The sequence below is a fragment of the Lytechinus pictus genome, chromosome 19 (genome assembly GCF_037042905.1).
Source record: "Lytechinus pictus isolate F3 Inbred chromosome 19, Lp3.0, whole genome shotgun sequence".
Taxonomy (NCBI): domain Eukaryota; kingdom Metazoa; phylum Echinodermata; class Echinoidea; order Temnopleuroida; family Toxopneustidae; genus Lytechinus; species Lytechinus pictus.
This window is the reverse complement of record NC_087263.1, coordinates 1,593,252-1,615,456: the sequence shown is the minus strand read 5'-3', so window position 1 is coordinate 1,615,456 and position 22,205 is coordinate 1,593,252. Positions and strand designations below refer to the sequence as shown.

Here is a 22,205-nt window from a genome sequence, read left to right as displayed (position 1 = left end):
CTGATCTATATACATGATAATATGGTGACAATTAACCTTTACTTAAAATAATTTCTCATGAAATAATGGTTTGCTGCAACTTCTTTCTTTTACATGTACCTTTAAATACTTTTAGACTTACTTGTTTAGTATAGGTTCATCTGTATGTTTATTGTAGATAACAGGGATTGGTACGCCCCATACTCTCTGTCGTGATATACACCAGAAGGTCCTAGCAGCTAGCTGAGTTCTCATAGTAGCTCTTCCATATGCTGGCCTCATGTCAACGTCATCAAGGCAATCCTAAATCAAAAGACCAGGGCATAAATTTCATCATAATCAAATGATACATGATAGATGATTGACTGAAATGTCCCACTTGACTAGTCATTTTAACCAACATGAAAAATTACTAATGACTGGAACTGACTAATTTACTACTGACTGGTACTGATGACTAACTTACTAATGACTGGTACTAATGACTAACCTACTAATGATTTCACTAATGACTAACTTACTAATGACTAACTTATACTAATGACTGGTACTAATGACTAACTTACTACTGACTGGTACAAATTACTAACTTACTAATGACTGGTTCTAATGACTAACTTACACTTATAAATGGTACTAATGACTAATTTACTCATGACTGGTTCTAATGACGAACTTACTGACTAAATTGCTAATTACTGGTACAAATGACTAACTTACCTTACTAATAACTGGTACATGTACATAACTAATTACTAATTTACTAATTACTGGTACATTGCTAATGACTGGTTCTAATGACTAACTTACTTATAAATGGTACTAATGACTGGTACTAATGACTAATTTACTAATGACTGGTTCTAATGACTAACTTACTAATGACTGATACTAATGACTAGTTTACCAATTACTGGTACTAATGACTAACTTACCATACTAATAACTGTTACATAACTAATGACTAATTTACTAATTACTGGTACATTGACCAGTCATTGTTTTGAAATTGACTAAGACTTGTTTACTTTACTTACTGAGGCTGTATCTCTGATACTAGCTGTATTGATAAACCATTGTTTACTGGCCCTGATAATAATAGGTTTCTTCGTTCTCCAATCGTAAGGATAGCTATGCTCATAGCTCTTATGATGAAGAAGATGATTGCTTGATGTCAACATGTCAATTACTGTTCAAGCAAAAGCAGAAATATAAAGAATATTTAGACCGGAAGTTGAAGGAAAGGGCGAACTTCAAGTAGATTGTATTATAAAATGTGATACGGATCTGAATCAAGTGATTGGCTGACATATTCTCATGACTAGTCATTTATTTTAAGAAAATTTGCTAGCAACTGATACAACTGACTACATGTAGATTAGTTCCGTTGACCTGGGCCCCATCTTACAAAGAGTTACGATCAATTCAACAAGTCAAGAGTGTATTTTAGATGTTGGCGTTGCTGGCTTTTCATAGTTGTGGTTGATAATATCAATCATACATGTAGCTCTTTGTAAGACGGGGCCCTGACTTAATTATTATTATTATAATTATGAAATTATGCTTGTTACAGGAAGACTTATAACAGTGGGAACTTTTCTGTTATGTTAAAGGTAAAAGAATGTAGTTGCAGCAAACAATTATTTCATAAGTCTTTAAAATCAAGATTAATTGCCACCATGTTGTTATAGATCTACATCTAGTACATTGAATAAACTTACAGTATCTTTGCGAAAATCATGAAATCTTAGCTGAAAACCATTCATTCTGATAGTCACTGACACAAAAAGGCATATGTGGGACAGTGTGTTAATATTGCTTGGAAAAATATGACATGTTATGGATTTCTGTGCTCAATTTCCTCATTTCTCAACAATTACAGTTTTTCCCAGAGCAATTTGCAAAATACATTTTATTCATTGTAATGAAATACAAACACTTGGAAAATTTATTCGATTCTGTTCAAACTCGTTTTGCAATTGTTAGCACAACTGGCATTTATCTTTATACGTATTTATATACATATAACACTGGGTTGGTCATTTTGTTTGTTAAAGGAGAATGAAACCCTTAAAACCAGCTGAATCCATATCAAAGAGAAAAATCGAAGAAACATATTGTTGAAAGTTTGAGGAAGATTGAATGAATAATAAGAAAGTTATGAGCATTTGAATATTGAGATCACTAATGCCAGTGTAGATCCTCCCATTGGCAATGCGACCAAGATCTGTGATGTCACACACGTACAACTCCCTCATCACTTAAGGACGTTCCACAGTTATGTTTGTGCGCATTATGATCTGCGCATAGTTTACACTCTGCGCGCTGACGTCACAATGGATGAACAGGTGATTAATTAGCTGCGGGTATGTGCTGATTTTTCTCATCTTCTGCACTTTAACTGCAGATCCGATGCGTTATTTCATGAAGCTAAAAAATGGAATTATTCCATGGACCATTCAAAAAAAGATTCTCTACAATTTCAAAATACTTTACTCTGCAGTGCTGCCAAGAATCACGAATATTACCCCGAGTTTGAATAAATGGTAGAGTGGTTTTGATTTTTTCTTCACATAGATACAAAGCATTCGGCGCATTTTTGGTGTTTTAAAAAGCACATTTGCTCTAATAAAAATACTGATAGTTTAAAAACAAGCACATGAACCCCTATTTTTTAATGTTTGTTCCTCTTAGGTATACCTTCCTCTACAACTCTACAAATTTTGGTGAACATGACATGGATTTTGAATAAAGTGCAGCATTTATTGTACTTTTGTAGTTTGTTACTGAAATTTCACATTTTTTAGATTGGGATTTTGTTATCTTTTACGCCATTTTTAAGAACTGACAGTGCTGTTAAACTTAAAATTGCAAACAAATAGCACTATAAATATATTCTTCATTCTAACGATACAATTATTAACTCTCTTGCGAAATTTGATGACTTTTTCATGTATTTTGACTGAGTAATACAGGTTTAAACTCATTGTAGTAATCTTGGGCGGTCTAAAAATGCCAAATTCTTTTGAATGCGCAATTCTTGAGAACATCAATTTGGGTGAACTTTGAAGTTCTATAGCAAAAAATCAAGCACATGGACCTATGTTAATTTTTGCATATTTCGAATATTAAGGTTCTAAAGTATCTATGTGCAAAGTTTGGTGAAAATGACATGGATTTCACTTTAACTGTGGAACGTCCTTAAGTACTTATTTCACTTATATTCTCATTTTTATAGAGTCTATCACAAGGTGAGGTGTTCTCTTTATGAGAGGACAAGTACAGAGGTTTCACAACATTATATCATTGATGAATCGTTTGTCATATGATTAGAATGAGCAAAAAGAGATGTTTTGGGGTATATTTTCAGTGTCCAAAAGGGGAGAGTTGTTCATCTGTGACATCATAGATCTTGGTCGCATTGCCAATGGGAGGATCTCCATAGCATTAGTGATCTGGACATTCAAATGCTCATAACTCTTCTATTGCTAGTCCTATTTTACTCAAACTTTTGTTGATCTTATTCTTTGATTTTTCTGCTTTCACAAAAGCTAACTTGCTCCAAGAGTTTCATTCTCCTTTAATACTCATGTATAGATTGTGTTATGACTAGGCAAATTCAGGTTTCTCAACGAGTGAGAATATTTTCTTACCCGTTTGATTTGCATCAAGAAGAACATTTTTTCCTCTCAGCTCATCTCTGACATCATCCGTATAGAACCCCTCACTGTCTACATTACACGTCTGGTACAACAATAATGATCATTTAAATTGTTAGTTCCCCCAAACACGGGCGTATTAAAGATATTATCCTTTTACATTGCACCTAATACATCAACAATTGTCTCTATAACAGTTAAATTGTAAAGTACTTTGCAGGTACATTATCGCCCCTGACATCAAATTCTGGGGCCAGTCTTACAAAGAGTTGCAATTGACCCGATCAATCACAACTATGGAAAGCCAGCAAAGTCAACATATAAAATTCATGCTTTGTTAACAAAAATTCTAGATATGAATGTATATCCATAACTTCATTGATTTCTTGACAATTTGGTGTGATCTCCTTTGTTTTGTTTTCAAAGGACATTTTGCAAATTTCCTGTAGAAAAAATTATGACACTGATGGATTTCCATAGAGTTACAATTGATTGGATCAGTCGTAAGACAGGGCCCTGATTTCTCCACCCCCTGGGGAGCATCGTAACAAGACATTCCAATGATGGATCTCCTAAAGTCAAAAGAATTTAACAATGCTTTTACAAGTATGTCCCAATTGTAATAGAGTACCAAAGTGATGACATCACAGCATTTTTCACACTCATTACCAATATTTGGTGGGCATTGGTCCATGGGGGCATTATATATGACCTCATAATAATAATAATAATAATAATAGGCATTTATATAGTGCCATCTATCTAGAAATATTCTATTCCGAGGCGCAATTTTATTATTACCCCGGCTTTAGCTCGAGCTGCCTTTCAACGCTCATGCATTCAAGGAATTAATCCTGCCGGGTACCCATTCACCTCACCTGGGTTGAGTGCAGCACAATGTGGATGAGTTCCTTGCTGAAGGAAATTACGCCATGGCTGGGATTCGAACCCACGACCCTCTGTTTCAAAGTTAGAAGACATCCACTGGGCCACAACGCTCCACATACATAAATACATACTTGTAATTAGCCCCACTAAAGTCAATGTTTGCCTGGTTCGTAAAATTTAGAACCAGACTTTGGAACAATTGTCCCGATTTTCACAGACTTGGTCTCAAAACAATTTATGAAATGTCACAGTGAGAGCTTTTTCAAATGCAAACTTAACACATGAAATGCATAGGGGTGTATACAAACAAATTTGAGCATAAAATTATTAATACCTACCACTTTGAGATTGTGCTGTATTGCTACACCATAGTCCTCGGCACCATGCGCAGGGGCGGTATGGACCAGACCGGTACCCAAACCCATCTTGACATGGTTAGCAGGAAGTAGCGGTACATGATGACATTGGTCTAAGGGATGATGAAGGGTACAATCTTCTAGGCATCTTCCTGGAAGCAAGGAGAGAGAGAGAGAGAAACACATAAATTTCAATTATGATGTTAAGATGTAGGGTGTTAGCATTCAGAGCCAAACTTAAGCAGATGAGCTGTGCTCCAAACTATGTTCTTTATTTAGTTTTGGATATGATTCATACCACATACTTACTTTTTACAACACCCGACTCATTTTCAGTGGATATCATGTGGATTATGTTTGTTTAGCTCTAACACTGACACCACAGTGAAACACAAGCACCCAACACCAACCTTGTATTCATCCATGATTGTGTTTGTTTAGCCCCAACACTAATACCACAATTCAACATCAGGATCCAACACCAAACTTGTATTTAACCATGATTGTGTTTGTTTAGCCCCAACACTTGACACCATACTAGTTAGTGCTGCAGCCGAACCGCCGAACCGAACGGTAGTTCGCCGAACATGGCACTTCCGAACCGAACCGAACACTAAGACTTGGTTCGGAAGTTCGGCAAAAAATAAACAAACGGCTTTCAGCTAATGAATTTATAAGTTTACACCCTTTCTAATCATTATATTTGCGCATTCTCTATTTAATCTTCTTTGCAATTGTATGTTGGAAGTATGCGCTTATTTTGCGTTTACTAGATTTTGTTTTCATTTTCATGTTGACATTGTGGTTTTTACGGCCCTGATTAAGAAAGGAGATCCGATGAATGACGTTGCGCGAGCTTGCGCTATAAGCATTTTACTGGCTTTCATCATCTCTTGCTCTGTGGCCGAATCGCCGAAGCATGGTAAAGAAAACCAAAACTGTATGAGTGTTCATTGATTAAATCTAATTATCTAAATATTGTTGTTTGTAGGTGGCGAACAAGATTCTTGTTTGAAAATCTTCAAAGTATTTTGAATGAACGAGCTCAATAAACTGAAAGTGAAAGATGAAGTACCATTAATATTACGAATTACGATACGATGTGATTTAAGATCGTAACTTGTGTATTGTTGCGGCGGAGAATTAAGATCTGATTGAAGTGATTGACATTATCATTGAGGTGTCGGCTCGCTACTGTCTAGTTTTCATGATTTTAGAGAGAAGTAAAGAGTTTTGAATATGAGTGACTGTTAGAGATGGAAAAGAGAGACGCAAAACAAAAAATATAGAAATGAGATGAGGAGAAGTTATATTTTTTATTATTAACAATCAGTTGAAAATAAAAATCAAACACTAATGAATGATTACGGTATAGCATATAGCAAGATCCCCTTCCCCTCGTTGAAAAGTTGAATGAAGATAAAGCCATGCGGGAACATTCATCTCTTGGGGGAAAATGACCCCCAATCTTTACTTTTTTCCCTTTCTTATCAACTTCTCAAATTAACCATAAACAATTCGATGATCACTATACTCCCCCTGTCCCATTATAGTCGTAAAACTTTGCATCCAACTTGGTCTGTATGTTCATGGTCGAATGATATCCGACCAATGAAATCATAGAAATCTCGGCAATTGCCCTTCAATATCGGTGAGCTGAGTTTCGCGAGCAGACAAAGCACGTGGCTGTATGTACCGATGCGACAATCAGCGACATGCGATTGGTGGTTTAGTTCACCCATCGAGCCAATTAGCGAAAGGCGCATTACATAAGCACGCTTTCTTCGACACGCCCCTGGCCCTACAATGCCTACAGTTCAGTGCACTGGCGCTGGCCGCCTCGTATGTGATGCAATGGCCAATCACGTTTGGCCGGACTGTATATATAAATATTAATGAGCTCAGAGTCCCGCTACAAGGCCAAAGGGGACTGCATGCGCTGGCCTAGCTGGTACGAGTGCGAGCGTAGTTACCGGTAATTTGGCAAGTATCCAAAGTGTGGTCCAGGTATGGACGACTAGGAAGAGTCGCCATTTTAGAACTGTGAGTTACCCAATAAATCTGTCATCAGATAATCAAATTCGAGATAACAGTTGATTCGTTGAGCGCTATAACTTTCATAGTTTCATGTCAACAAGATAGAGATAAAATGGTTTAATGTGACAGAGGACACGCGAGCACATGCAGTCAATCAAGTACAAATTGTCTACCGGTACGCTACGTATACCTGAATGAACTATAGCTTTATCAGTCTATCATTACCGAACCCCGAACCGAACCAATGTTCGGCAAATTTTTGCCGAACCTTGCCGAACCGAACCGAACCCGAACATGGCGCCTGACTTGCAGCACTAATACTAGTAGTCCATTAAACACCTGTATCCAACACCAAATTTGTATACATGTACACCCATGATTCTTCAAATCAATTTGGGGTCTGACGTGCACCCACAAAATGTTTTATAATTACAGAACCACATTGGCAAGTGTTGGCAAATTTGGTCTTAAGGAATGTGAGGGATATAAAATGAAAAATTTGTGAAACTTTGCAGCACAAGCTTTTCACCTTCCAGATTTATTACCAAAAATGTTGAGGGGGCTAACTTTCCCCCCACCCCCTTCCCCAGTCTTTTTTTAAGGTTAAAAAATTATTTTTCTTTTTTAAAATCTACCTGAGAATGTGGTAATGATTCTGAGATCCATTCCCCAAACTTCTTTCAGATCTTCCACTCTTTCAGTAGCGATGATCAGCCTATCACCAGTGCCCTTGCATTCCAACAAGCAGTAGTCTTTATCTGCCATGTAACAGACTGCCTGATTGGCTGGAATAGTCCAAGGTGTTGTTGTCCATATAACCACAGATACACTGTCTGTGCTACCTGAAAAGAGTATACAAAGGAAAACAAATACAGAAATCCATCATATACAGTGTATGACCCATTAAATGTTAGGAAGTTGATATCATAACCAATTACCCCTCTACCTGGTTTGATTTTCAAAATATGAACTACATATAGTTGCCTAAATTTGTATTCATCGTTGCATCCACATTAGCTCATTGTGCGATCTATCCTCACTCGAGTTGAGACTCTGTTCTATTGGGCTGAACAAAGCCTCAACAAGAGTGGATAGGTCACATCATGAAGACATGCATCATTTGGTTTATACAACTTTTTAATCGTGTTATTTGAGATAATAGAAGAATAAGAAACAAATAAAAGCAGATGTAATTGAAATACATTTGCCTTTGTCTGGCAACTCATTCTCTCTGCTAATATGATTTTTTTTCCTCATATATGAAAGCAGATAATTGTTTTCATTCTTTTGCGACATGCTTTGATTCATGAATGTTATTTCCTTTTTTCGTCAAAAATTGTGTCAGGTGAGGCATCCAAGGCGTGCTTGAACCCTGATCCCTATCATCATTCTTACCTAATGCATCTGACAGCATTGCTGAAGGCGCATGAATGTAAAACTTGACATAGATTGCCGGTGATATATGATGAGGGTTGTATTCCAACTCAGCTTCAGCTAAAGCAGTTCTGTTAATCAATTCAAAATAAATATTATTTTTTCCTTTCCATGCAGTAGTACGAAGACTAATAATACAGTGCTCATATAAAATATCATTTACATTTAGAAATTCATAGGGGATTGCAATAAACTTGTAATATGATGCATATCATGGTCCATAAACCCTGTCAACTCTGGAAATAAAATGCACATTCGCACCGATTGCTGGTTTGCCTATTTAAAGAGAGAGTATGAAAGCTGATTGAAGACAAATATTCTAAAAGGGATTACGAGATAAATTTGCAATAAATTTTAATGGTCCCTAAATTTTTTGACATCACTCGCTGATTTATTAATTTCAAGCCGTGCAATATTTGAGACCATTGCGACCCCCAGCTACTCAGTACAAATCCAATGCAAATAGGGTTTTAGCCATGCAAAATTCAAACTATATCATCACTTCTCCCTTTACTGATTAATCTGAATCAATTTCATCTTGTTTATGGTCAATCATGTAACTATCATGTGACTATCATGTGACAATCATGTAATAATCAGGTGACAATCATGTGACTATTATGAGACTATCATGTGACTATCATGTGACTATCATGTGACAATCATGTGACTATCATGCAACAATCATGTGACTATCATGTGACTATCTTACCTTGATGAAGGAGACCAATTGACAGGTTTAACATCTCTGTAGATAAATCCCTAATGGTATGAGAACAAATAAACAATATCAATCTTTCATTTCATAAACAAAACAAATGGTAATGATCTTTGCTGAAGGGTTAGGTGTGAAGTATTACTTCCAAACAGGACTAGGGTAAAGGCTAGCTTTGAAGCATATGTGGTCTTGGTACTGGCCTCAGTTTCCTAAACGTTCTATCCATTCAACTATTGACATGGGAATGATATATCCCATCTAACCCCTACTTCCAGAGGTGATCTGGGCCCCTGTCTTAAAAAGAGTTGCGATCGATCCAATCTACCACAACTATGGAAAGCCAGGAACATCAACATCTAAACTGCATGTTTGTTCAAAATATTTTCAAAATATGATGTGTATTAAAACATTCATTGTTTTTCTTAAAAGTTCAGTGTGCTTCTCTGTGTTTACAAAGGATATTGTGCAAATTTTCTGTTGTAATAATTATGACATTGATGGATTTCCATATAGCTGGGGTTGATCAGCTAATTTCTTAGACCGACTGCTATCATTCTTGTGTTTGACCAATCATAATTTCAAAAATAATTTCATAATAAATGCAGGAAATCTGCCTAAAGCAACAATGGTTTCACACCATCAAATCAAAACCGCTGATTCTAAACCATCTTTGTGAATTTTTGCAAGAGAAGTATTAAAGCAATAATAATAATAATAACATGCAACATTTATACCGCACATAATACAAATGTTTCGAAGCACTGCATACTATCACCCCGGCTTTAGCACGGTAACCCTGACCAGGCGCATTGAGCATTCAAAGAATTCCTTCCTACCGGGTGCCCATTTACTACACCTGGGTTGAGAGTGGCAAGTCCAAAGACTTATCCACTGAGTCACAACACCTCTATGACTTGAAATGACTTAAACTCTGGTTCATTCATACATTTATTTAAAAAAAAAAAAAAAAGTTGGAAGATTGTCTAAACAGAGTCATATAAAATGTTTTACTACATCATTGTTTTATTACCTTTTCATACATGTCAAGAAAGAGTTGGAGTTGCGAAGCTTCATATTCTTTGTCAAAGGTGTAATAGCAATTATCCCTGTCAAAACAAAAAATGCAAAAATGATCATTTCATTAGCAAGGACCAAGAAAGCTCAGTTTATAGAACAGCGGTATCTTAAGCCCAGTGCACACTCTGTGATGCGATTGCACCAAGACCTGATCACAACACAGAGTGTGCACCAACCTACAACATGCTGCAACTACGACCCGCTTTGTTGCAGTAGGATCGCAGGCCAAATCTTAAGACGTTTGACATGTCAAATCTTCCTGCGATTTCACTCATTTTCAGTCAATCAGATTCATCCTAGACAACAATAACGGCCAATTTACTGTGCGTCTGCAGCGCAGACAACATGCACACAATAGAGGCACCATAAGATGCAGCAGAGCTGTTGTAAGGTGCTTTACTGCAATGCAATTGCACTAAAATGGGATTGGCAACTCTTTGCAAATGGCAATTAGACCATGTGGATAGTGGATGAACGGATGGCAGACCAAATGGTAGTAGACGAGTTGGTAATTGGACAAGTTCGAGTTGGTAATTAGACAAATTAGCATTAGATCAATTAGAAATAAACCACAGAAAGTAGACAAGCAGGATTAGACAAAGTGACAATTAACCCAAGCATCTGAGGGCAACAGGCCCCACAGCCGCAGCCAATGGCCCAAATTCACAAGGGTGGTTTTAAAAACCCACGGATGAATCCATAGATTATGCAGATTTCCTGTATAAATTATGCTTATATTACGCGTATCGGGAGCATGTATAAAAAATTCCAATGCTGATGTGCGCTTTTGTCAGTGCCCCAAATTGATGCCTGTTCCCATGGTTAGATACACTATTTTATTCACGAGTCCACTGTTTGAAGAATGGACTCAATAATTCAAAACGGTAGACTCCTGAATAAAATAGCATAGATATCCACAGCGACAGGTGTCAATTTGGCGCACTGTGACAAAAGCGCGCATCACCATTGGACATTTTTTAATATACGCGGTAATGTAAGCGTAATTTATACAGGAAATCTGCATAAACCACGGACTCAACCATGGGTTTTCAAAACCACCTTTGTGAATTCGGGCCATGAATTCTAATATCAATGTAAGCAACTTACCAGTCAGCCATGATACCCCATCGTTTGAATGCTGTCATCTGACTTTCAATGGCTTTCAATGCAAATTTTCTAGCTGAATAGAAATAAAGAATATAGTATTGTCAAAAGAAGACTTTGAATTGGTGCAATTTTGCTGGGGGGTTTTCTAAGTAAAACCTCTTAGAACATCTATCTTAACCCTAATTCTCCCGGGGGGGGGGGGCCATAATGGCCCCCCCCTCGACAATTTTCGCGATATATCCGCTGCGCAAATTTTTTTGACCTCGCCGCTCACTGACTTTTTACTTTCAAGTCTCACGCAAATTTTCTGTGGTTTATTTCTAATTGATCTAATGCTAATTTGTCTAATTACCAACTCGAACTTGTCCAATTACCAACTCGTCTACTACCATTTGGTCTGCCATCCGTTCATCCACTATCCACATGGTCTAATTGCCATTTGCAAAGAGTTGCCAATCCCATTTTAGTGCAATTGCATTGCAGTAAAGCACCTTACAACAGCTCTGCTGCATCTTATGGTGCCTCTATTGTGTGCATGTTGTCTGCGCTGCAGACGCACAGTAAATTGGCCGTTATTGTTGTCTAGGATGAATCTGATTGACTGAAAATGAGTGAAATCGCAGGAAGATTTGACATGTCAAACGTCTTAAGATTTGGTCTGCGATCCTACTGCAACAAAGCGGGTCGTAGTTGCAACGTGTTGTAGGTTGGCGCACACTCTGTGACGTTGTTGCAGTCAGATCTTGGTGCAATCGCATCACAGAGTGTGCACTGGGCTTAACCCTAAAAAGACTGGGGGGGGGGGGGCTGATTCAGCCCCCCCTCGACATTTTTCGCGATAAATCTGTAACGCGAAAAGCTGGCGCCGCGCCGTTCCATGACTTTTTTCTTTCAAGTCTTGCGCAACTTTTGAGACCAAATTTGCAACGCTCGGATACGCGGTTACGACATTACGCAACATTATGTAAGTGCATGTCAGACCCAAAATTGCTCACAAACGTGATTTCATGTACAAATCCAATGCAAATTGTGTATTTAGCCAAAATTCATAAATGTATCATTATTTCTACTTTTACTGATTGAATTTAATTAATTTTGCCTTGCTTATGATCAGAATTAAGTCTGGAACGATTTCCATTGAAAAAACAATAAAAAACAAAAAGTAAAAAAAACAAGGAAATACATAAGAAATTCATAAAACAATAAAATACATAAGTAATTGATTTCCAAACTGAAGTTTTTTTTTATTGCGATTGTTAAGAATGCTACAAAGAATATTTTAACCAAAAATTAGCATTCTAGGAGCTTTATTTAGTGAATTAGAGCAAAAAGTATGATTTATGCATAAATTAGCATAATTAATTCATATAAAATAAAATCTCATTATTTTGGAAAATTTTACCATACAGCCTTGTAGATTACATCGCACACAACCAGCGTGCAAATTTTTGCGTCGCTCGAGCGATCAGCGGCCGAGATCTTAAGGGGGGCCATAATGCCCCCCCCCCCCCCCCCCCGGGAATGACAAGAATCAAAATACCCCGGGAGATTGAGGGTTAAACAAATTTTGTACATCAGACAGGTATAAAGGCAGATTGTATCCTGAAATTTTTGCCTCAAACTTTAGAAGTGCCCTTATACCCAAAAGAAAAAAATACATAATTACAATCTTTTTTTAAATACTTCAATTCAAATTTCCAACCAGAATCTTTTGGGTACACTCTATAACACTTGGGTGTTTTTTATTGGATTCTTTTCAAAATGATTTTCACATTGTATACACAACTGGTATTTATCTTTTAAAATCCTTCTCTTACCTCGAGACCTGATCTTTGAAGCAGAAAGCTTTCTGAAATCTTCTTTGGATTCGGTAAGTGCTTTGAGTTCAATGGGTAGACCATGGCAGTCCCATCCAGGAACATAGTGAACCTTGTAACCCCTCATCAGCTTGTAACGGTTGATGATGTCTTTGAGAATCTGAAAAACGATAAAAAGTATTTAATAGCGACTATCATTTTGATGTGAAACCTAGGGCACTGATCAATATGGTGTTAATTGGTAAAACTTGCAACAGTTGATAATATCCTTCAGAATCCGAAAAATGTACAAAATATCCAGTGAGACATTGCAGTTCTTAATGTGGATCAACAGTCTCTATGCCATTGAAACACTCAGGTTGATTTATACTCTAAACCTTGTTAACTTAACTCCACAAAACAAAACTGGGGGGGGGGGATGTTTCACAAAGATTTAAGTATGACTTATGATTCGCTGCTGTCCTGGTCATACCCCAGTCTCCCAACTTTTGACAAAAGCCTCTCAGCTCTCCAATGTGATTTGACTTGCATTTTCCAATCCAATTCAAAGGTCATTTGATATATAGCGCCTTTTCCTTTTGGTTACAAAGCGCTGTGCACATTAGTCTTGAGGACGCAATGATGATACGTAGGAAGGTGTAGAAATCAATAAAATTCCTAAATTCAAATTCATTTATGTTTTAAAAGATAGATTTCCTAGGGCAATCCATCTTTGTTTTGGACCTTCTCTTATGAGACTATGGAGAGAGTGTCAAGACGTCAATGATGAAGAAGTATATGACAGTATTTAAAAAGTATCATCATTGCGTCCTCAAGACTATGAGCACATACTACTCCATGCTTGGGCCACTAAAACAATAATTAAACGATAATCAAAGGAATTGGTGCATTGTAGAGAGTGGCCCCATAGACAGCGTGTGACACTGGCACTGGTCTGACGGTCCCAAACCAGTAACAAGTGGAATGCCTCTGGCAGTCTCACCTGCATCACGCGATTCAATATAGCAGCAGTGCTGACTTTGAAAACTACTATAACTCGCACAAGATGTTCAGTGATACTTGGTTACTCTTATTTCCACGTTTTATGAACTAGACCAATACAATTAGAGATATGATGGTAATTCAACAAATACCCCCAACGTGGCCAAAGTTCATTGACCTTACATGACCTTTGACCCTGATCATGTGACCTGAACCTCACACAGGATGTTCAGTGATACTTGATAACTCTTATGGCCAAGTTTCATGAACTAGGTCCATATACTTTCTAAGTTATGCTGTCATTTCAAAAACTTAGGGAATACAAAAAGTCTACATTTATATTTTACCTTATACTTACTTTATTTAATGCATGACCAACATGCACATCTCCATTAGCATAGGGTGGGCCGTCATGTAATGTGAAGTGTTTGTCCCGAGATACATTCCTCTGCCATGAGTAAAGCTCTTCAAATCCACAAGCCTGTTTAAAAAAAAAAAACACAGTTAGAGCTCGATATTTACCAATTCATTTTGATACTGTAATCTCAGTTTTTTTCGCGGTACATGCACATGAATGGGACACAATCCCTGGCTCCGTAGAGAGCTAGAATAAGCACACGTTAGTGAATGATTTTTACTCTAGGAGCCTCCTGGCTCGAAGCGGCTTGGAGTCCAGGACTCGTCCCTGTAATATTATGCAGATCAATGCTCTCCAACATGGGGTAGAATGGGGTCGCAATAGCACTCCCAATATGCAATAAAACTAAAAGGGGAAAAAATAAATTATGCACTTACCTCGATTATATCTGGATGAAAGTCTATCGTGACAGAATCCCGACATCGAGGCACAAACTGGACCCTCTAAAAAAGGAAAAGTTAGACCTCTATGTCGCGTTCATTCTCAGTAGCGATCGGCCATTTTGTTTTCAATTTTGAAAGAACGAACGAGACAGAACTTTTCCTTTCTTTGAAATTGAGGGTCCAGTTTGTGCCTAGATGTCGGGATTCTGTGTAACGATAGACCTTCATCCATATAATCGAGGTAAGTGCATAATTTATTATTTCCCCTTTTATTTGGAGTGCTATTGCAACACCATCACCATCCTAGCCTTATACTACACGGACGAGTCCTGGGGCCGATTGCATGAAAGGGTCTTTCCAAGGACCGTCTTTCGTGTCGCCCATCTTTTATGATACGCTATAAGCGGGGTGTTTCTAAAATTTATGATAAAAAATAAGATTCGTTAGCTTGCTTTTAAATCAAATTTTATACAATTTCATGATATATCACATCATTTTATTAGGGTGTCTGAAGCCACACTGAAAAGTGTCAGCATAAAACAGGCTGATTTAGGGGAAAATATGGCACATTTTTTCGGGGAAGTTCAGGCTACTAGAAAAATGTGATCTGAATTGATTATTAACTTGTGTTTGGCATGTATGGAAAGAGAAAATTCAGGGGCTTCTTTTGAAAGTAAGGACAAGTTTATATGATCATTTTAAATAAGGATTTAGAGATAAATTGCAAACCCTTATTTTTGTGTGTGTTGAGATTACCAATTCTCCATGCATTTTCTATGGGAAAATGAAGTTTCTGTTTTGCACAATTTTTTTCACTTTGTCGCAATTTTTCATTGTGATCTGGGGGGTGTTTCATGAAAGTTGTCAGCACTCACTAAATTGTCTTTGCTGACTATTTCAGTGAAATCCTTGCTTTTGATTGGCTGAGAAGCTCTGGCCTCTGACTGTTACTATGGTAACTGTCGGAGAAAGACATCTGGTTAGTGCTGACAACTTTCATGAAACGGTCCCCTAGTTTCCAAATCTTTATAAAAATCGTACCATCAGATAGAGCATAAAAAATCCTATTTGACTCTTTATGGACAAGTTTTTGGCATTAATAATAAATTTAAAACAGCTCTCGGAAGCTTAAAATTTGGATTTGTGTGTGTCCATTACACAGTCCAACTACACAGTCTATGCCTATGGCAGAGAAATGCTGAAAATTTACCTAATTTCATTCTTCTTTTTTGCAGCCAATAATTTGATTTTTTTCAAAAATGTTACATTTCTGTCAGTCTTCAAATTCACAAAGAAAATGTGATATTTTCTTGAAATATTCTAAGCAAATAGTACCTAGCAGCTCATCAACCTTGTGACAAACACACTGAGAGTATACCGACTAGTCTAGGAGTAGGCACTTCAGGTGAAAATTAGGAAAGGCAGTTCCAGCATATTGGATGGGCTCACAATGAGGCTCAATATCTACGATTCACAAAACTGTTTGAATTTTCAAATTCCGATATCTAGAAGTCGAGTTATTGTCATCTTTGTGATGAAAAAACAGGCCTTTTTGTGGACAAAAGAAGATTGCGAAATCTTATTATTCTCTTTGTTTTGGGCATGGCACATTTATAATACATAGCTTATGGGGAATTGTACAAGCTTTTTATTTAAATCTTAAAGTACTCAGATTGATTTGACATATTGGCATATGATTTCTTTGGTTCAAGGGCAACTACCCCTGGACGATAACCCCCCACCCCCCACCCTCGGACAATTCCCCTCCCCCCACCCCCCACCCACCCTGGACAATTACCCCCCCCCCCCCCCCCGGACAACTACACTGTACCCCTATCCAAAAATCTACACCTAACCTAACCCTATTTCGGGGGTAATTGCCCTGTGGTAGGTTTGTGCACAGGGTAAATATTATAGTTATAATAATTATTATTATGATAATTATTTTTGTTTCATTAATATTATTTTCTAAATAATTATTACAATTATAATTACTATCATAGTAATTATTGTTATAATTATTTCATAATAATAATTATTATTGAAATAATAATTATTATTGTCTCAATAATTATAAGGCCTATAATTATAATTATGATTATTGTTATGATTATAATTATAATTATAATAATTTTTATAATAATAATAATTATTGATGACTTATCAATATTACTGTCTCAGTAATTATTACAAGTACAATTACTTTCATTATAATTGTTATCATTATAATTATTTTATAATTATTATTATTGTAATAATAGTTATTTGTCTCAATAATTATAAGGCCTTTAATTATAATTATGATTATTTTTATAATCATAATAATTTTTATAATAATAATTATTGATGACCTTTCAATATTACTGTCTCAGTAATTATTACAATTATAATTACTTTCATTATAATTGTTATCATTATAATTATTTTATAATAATTAGTATTATTGTAATAATAGTTATTATTGTCTCATTAATTATAGGGCCTATAATTATAATTACTATAATTATAATTGTTTCTACAATTATATTTATTTTAATTATAAGTATTATTATTATAATGATTATTATTGATATCTCATTAATATTATTGTCTCAGTAATTATTACAATTCAAAGTACATCATTATAATTGTTATCATTACAATTATTTTATTATAATAATGATTACTGTAATAATTATTATTGTCAATAAATACTAGAATTGATGTCTCAATAATTATTACAATTATAATTATTATCATTATAATTATAATTGTTATCATTATAATCATAATAATTATTATAATTGTCTCAATGTTTATTGTCTCATATTATTAATGTTAATTGCCTCATTATTGTCTTCTCTTACTTTTTCATAATATCTTCAAATTAATAATTAACACCATAACAAAGGTCCATAAATCAGATATCAAATTCATGAAACACATCTCATGTATGTAAACCTATTTCTAAATTAAATTCATGCAAGGAGCTTTCTGTGCCATTCAAAAATACGACTTTCATTAACAATACCATATTCTAGACATTCAGACGCATTCCAACAAAAAATCACATATCAAACAAAATTCTTGAAGTTTACTTGCAGTTTTGCTCTTAATACTTATTTCACACGAATTCTACAAAATTATTTTCAAAATAACAATTTGATTTTCATAATTAACAGAGCTCAAATCGTAATTTAAAAAAATATACAACGGCTGAAACATACTGTGTCTGAATACCAAGACTAATCTCAGGCCCAACGCAGTGGGGATGACGTCACTCACAGCTGTTCGTATACGCTCAAAACAACCCTGCTCGATCGGCCGAGTCAGATTCACAAACACCTCATGACACTCAAAACTGAAGCTCATATTCGCAAACTCTCTACGGACCAAATTTGATTAGAATTTTACAAAATGTTCTCAAATATACAATTTTATTACCTGAATATTAGGTCCTTCCCTCGCATGAAGGTAAGTGAGACTCCGTCTTGTATATTTCCGATGTTTACCGAAGATGTACGAAGCAACCGCTGGAATTTTTGACCAATCAAAATCAGCGGAATAAAGGAAGAAACTGACTCTGTCTTCTCGAGCAATGCCGAATGCAACTCCAGCGCTCGGCCAAAGTGCCGAGCGGAGCGAACTGTGTGTGTTAGATAGGCTCTCGCCATTCACTGCAATGCAAAAATCTACGTCTAGCGCTGTGTCCGCGCGATCGCCCGCCCGACTGAAGTGCCTACTAGGAGATCATTTGGGTGTGGAAACGACCCACAACGAACAACAACAACAACAACAATTGAAATAAGAAAAATAATTTTTTTCTCCAGAGTCCGGACACCCTACAGTAGAGGCGCACGGCCAATATTGGAGACTGTCTCCAATGTGGGAGATTATCTCCAATATCAGAGACTTCTGTAAAGAATTTGGGTATTTAATTTCAGAGACAGTCTCCAGTTTTGGAGACCAATTTCCTTTGTTTACATTTGCTGCAAAAGGATTACCTTGGCGGCAAATAAAAATGTGATAAGCAGATTCCTCATGACAAATTACCCCTTTTCACCATCTACTTTAAAAATTCACCGTCTACTTTTGTTTTGATAAGGATTTTTGTTGTCAATCACACACAAAACAAATGGGCTTCTGACCTCAGTGAGACAAAACTTTGGGTGGAAAAAATCATGCTTTTGTTGGTGTTGTTTCTTTTGTCCTTTTGCAAAGCAAGTCTCCAATGTGGGACATTGTCTCCCCTATTGGAGAGAGTCTCCCATATTGGCCGTGCGCCTCTACTGCCCTAATTTTATGATATTTTGTTTACTTTAACGGACGAATGAAATATGTTTGCAGATAATTTATTTAAAATGCGTTTCACATGGTGCATCATAAAAGATGGGCGACACAAAAGACGGTCCTTGCAATTGCAAAGACCCTTTCGTGCAATCGGCCCCTGGGCTCCGGCCCGCGAAGCGGGCCGAAGCTCCCGGCCCGGTTTAGGCCTGGCAAAGCAGCCCGGATCTCTGGGTGTAATTAAAGCAACGTACCGCTTGAACTGACTGCTCCCTGTTTGCTGCACCCCACAGCTCAAAAGAAGTGTTCGGCAAATTCAACGTGTCACTGTATCTCCCACTTTTATAACGTGTTGGAATTTCATGGAATTTCAGCAATCTACAGCAATATTTTAATCGTTGAATATTGCGTGTTGCTTCCTTGAAAAGTAACATTTTCTCCGTGGTTTCAGATCGGAAGCAAGAAGAAACGTGGGGCCGATTGCACGAAAGGGTCTTTGCAAGGACAGTCTTTCGTGTCGCCCATTTTTTATGATGCGCCATGTGAAACGCATTTCAAATAAATTATCTGCAAACATATTTTATTCGTCCGTTAAAGTAAACAAACTATTTGTTTATAAAATGATGTGATATCTCACAAAGTTGTATAAATTTGATTTAAAAGCAAGCTTACGAATTGTATTTGTTTATAATAAATTTCAGAAACACCCCGCTTATAGCGCATCATAAAAGATGGGCGACACGAAAGACGGTCCTTGGAAAGACCCTTTCGTGCAATAGGCCCCTGGGAATCGAGCAGCCGGCGAACCAGTGTAGTATGGAACGCGAAGTGTCGCAAATTAAAGGTCAATGCTAGTTTTGGTAACGATATCAAAATGAGTTCGTACAGAATCCAATGAAATCAAATGACCACCAAAGTGTCTGTTTGTATAAATAAAACGTATGTGCCAAAGGATTCTGGAAGAAATTGTGTAATTGCTGAGAAATCAGCAAATAAGCACAGGATTCGGGTAGAGCGGCGGCCGGGCCCGACATTCAAAGCAATAATTATACACTGTCCCACGTGTTATCTGTGTTGGGGATCTTCAGTCTGAACATTTTTCAGCGTAGATTTCAAGATTTCACAAAGTTCAGTTTATGTAACTGTACCAGATCTAGATCCTCAATGATATACTGACAATTAAGCCTTGTTTTACAGACTAATTTCTCATGAAATCAGTGTTTACTGCAAATACTGGAATTTCTCTTTAATGTAAAAACGATAAAGGAAGAAAAAAAAATTACACCCCCTTTGAATAAAAAAATAAAACACATAGAGAAAGAGGACAAACAGAGCGTCCTATTAATACTGTTTAAATAAATACATAAAAGGTCGGTGAACAGTAAGTTCACAGGCTGATGATTTCATATCCCGACTTACTTTTATTTTTTACTTTGTCGGGCCCCGTTGCATAAAAGTTATTATCATGGTAACTTTGCCATCCAATTTACCATGCCGGGCTACCAAGGTATTAGGTAACGTTAATCAACAGCCAACCAAAATTAAGGATTCCATGCAAGTTACCATTGGATGACAAAGTTACCATAATGATAAATTTTATACAACGGGGCCATGAAATTATATTTATTCATTTTTTTCCTCCAAGAAAGTAAAACAGGATTGAATTATATGATTTATTTCATATATTTGAAGCTTATTTTTGTAAAAGGTTCAGAGACAAGTTTAACACATACTGTGAATATAATGTAAGATAAGAAAATTGAAAAAAAAATAGGCCACCTATTCCAGATTCATTATGACGAAAAATATTTGATAATGCATAAGATGTGTATAGCGCACCCGGATAGCGCACTTTCAATCTTGATTAGATACTCAAGGCGCTTCAGAGCAGAACAACAAAAAGGCTATATTTATGTCTGAATAAAAGGGTCAATTGCTATATAAAAAAAATACTCTTAAACAGCTATATGTTTTCAGGTTGCCCAAGACAGTGGTCACTGAAGTCTGGGTTTTCAAGCTCCGGATTTTTTTTTCCGTTTGGGTCTGATGTTGCCATTAATGATGAAAATTAAGTGGCCCATGACTGCCACGTAATAAACCATAATTAGATTAATAGTAGGCCTATACAAGGTTTTACATCAAGCTAATTAAATATGTATTAACGCTATTCTTAAACTGTCCATGTTGTGAGCTGAAGGGAATTTGATCAATTGATCAATATTTCGGTGTTTTGCTTGTCGAATTTTATTCTATTTATTAAAATCTATAGATTTTGTCAAGATAGTAATTTGCTGCAGAACGGTATTTTTGTGTGCGGGGGGGGGGGGGGGGCTGCATACAAACACAATCGGTAATTTATCCCCATTTTTACATATACAGTTTGAAACTTGGGGGCTTATGCGACCCCCACCCCACTTACCTCTAGATATATTCTGTGTTTTACTCTCACAATTGTCGATCTTGATGTCTTTATATATGTGGTAAATCGTGAAAAGGGCTTGCCCCATTACATTATTGAGACTTTTCAGGAAATATGAAAGGATTTTTGACCAGTATCATGCAATTTGTTTCATGAAACAATCAATGGCCCTGTCCGGTAACCAGCAAAAAACAATTTATTTTTTTTGGGCTCAGAAATTGTAACACGTGTCATTGATGCGAAAATCAAATGAAAGGGTAATATCCTTCTTCGTGATGCAGTCAGGAGCAAATTCTCAGCACAACCGTATACGCAGGTCGTAATCCTTTGGGGTTTTTATCATTTTTTTTTTTACTTGATTTGATTTGATTTCTGCATTGAAATTAGAGACAAAAGAGTCTGTGCAATATAACATTTTCAAGGGTAGTATGTAACAATAATAATTTTGAGAAAAATGAAAATATTATCAACAAAAAAATGTATTAGTCATTTTGCCCGTGATCGATCGAGCGATTAAGCTATAAGCTTATAAAGATGGCGACCTCGTTTTTGGCATTGTCCTGACATTTCCATTGATTTTGTGAGTAAAACGTCGGTGGCGATGCGACTCGAATAGGGGCGACGGAACGGGGGGGGGGGGGGGGCAAGGGCACTTGCCCCCCCCCC

General features: G+C 36.6%; 1 protein-coding gene across 4 annotated transcripts in view; it reads right to left on the bottom strand.

Annotated features, from left to right (window-relative positions):
• The window catches only part of LOC129283326 (isoleucine--tRNA ligase, mitochondrial-like), a 35,650-nt gene extending 15,924 nt beyond the window's left edge, over positions 1 to 19,726 (bottom strand). For 3 of the 4 annotated variants that reach the window (XR_010296565.1, XR_010296566.1, XM_064113659.1), the window contains exons 1-12: positions 19,375 to 19,726; positions 14,412 to 14,534; positions 13,073 to 13,232; positions 11,256 to 11,328; positions 10,102 to 10,177; positions 9,066 to 9,115; positions 8,315 to 8,424; positions 7,555 to 7,761; positions 4,865 to 5,034; positions 3,633 to 3,723; positions 1,017 to 1,168; positions 122 to 282 (exon numbers count right to left, since the gene is read on the bottom strand). Coding sequence is in view for 2 of the 4 variants with exons in the window: in XM_064113659.1 (XP_063969729.1) it covers positions 122 to 282; positions 1,017 to 1,168; positions 3,633 to 3,723; positions 4,865 to 5,034; positions 7,555 to 7,761; positions 8,315 to 8,424; positions 9,066 to 9,115; positions 10,102 to 10,177; positions 11,256 to 11,328; positions 13,073 to 13,232; positions 14,412 to 14,534; positions 19,375 to 19,662 (1,661 nt within the window). In the remaining 2 variants the exon portion in view is untranslated. Of the gene's footprint in view, positions 1 to 121; positions 283 to 1,016; positions 1,169 to 3,632; positions 3,724 to 4,864; positions 5,035 to 7,554; positions 7,762 to 8,314; positions 8,425 to 9,065; positions 9,116 to 10,101; positions 10,178 to 11,255; positions 11,329 to 13,072; positions 13,233 to 14,411; positions 14,535 to 19,151; positions 19,345 to 19,374 lie in introns of those variants that run through there. The other variant, XM_064113660.1, reaches the window with a different exon arrangement.
• Positions 19,727 to 22,205: the final 2,479 nt, after the last annotated feature.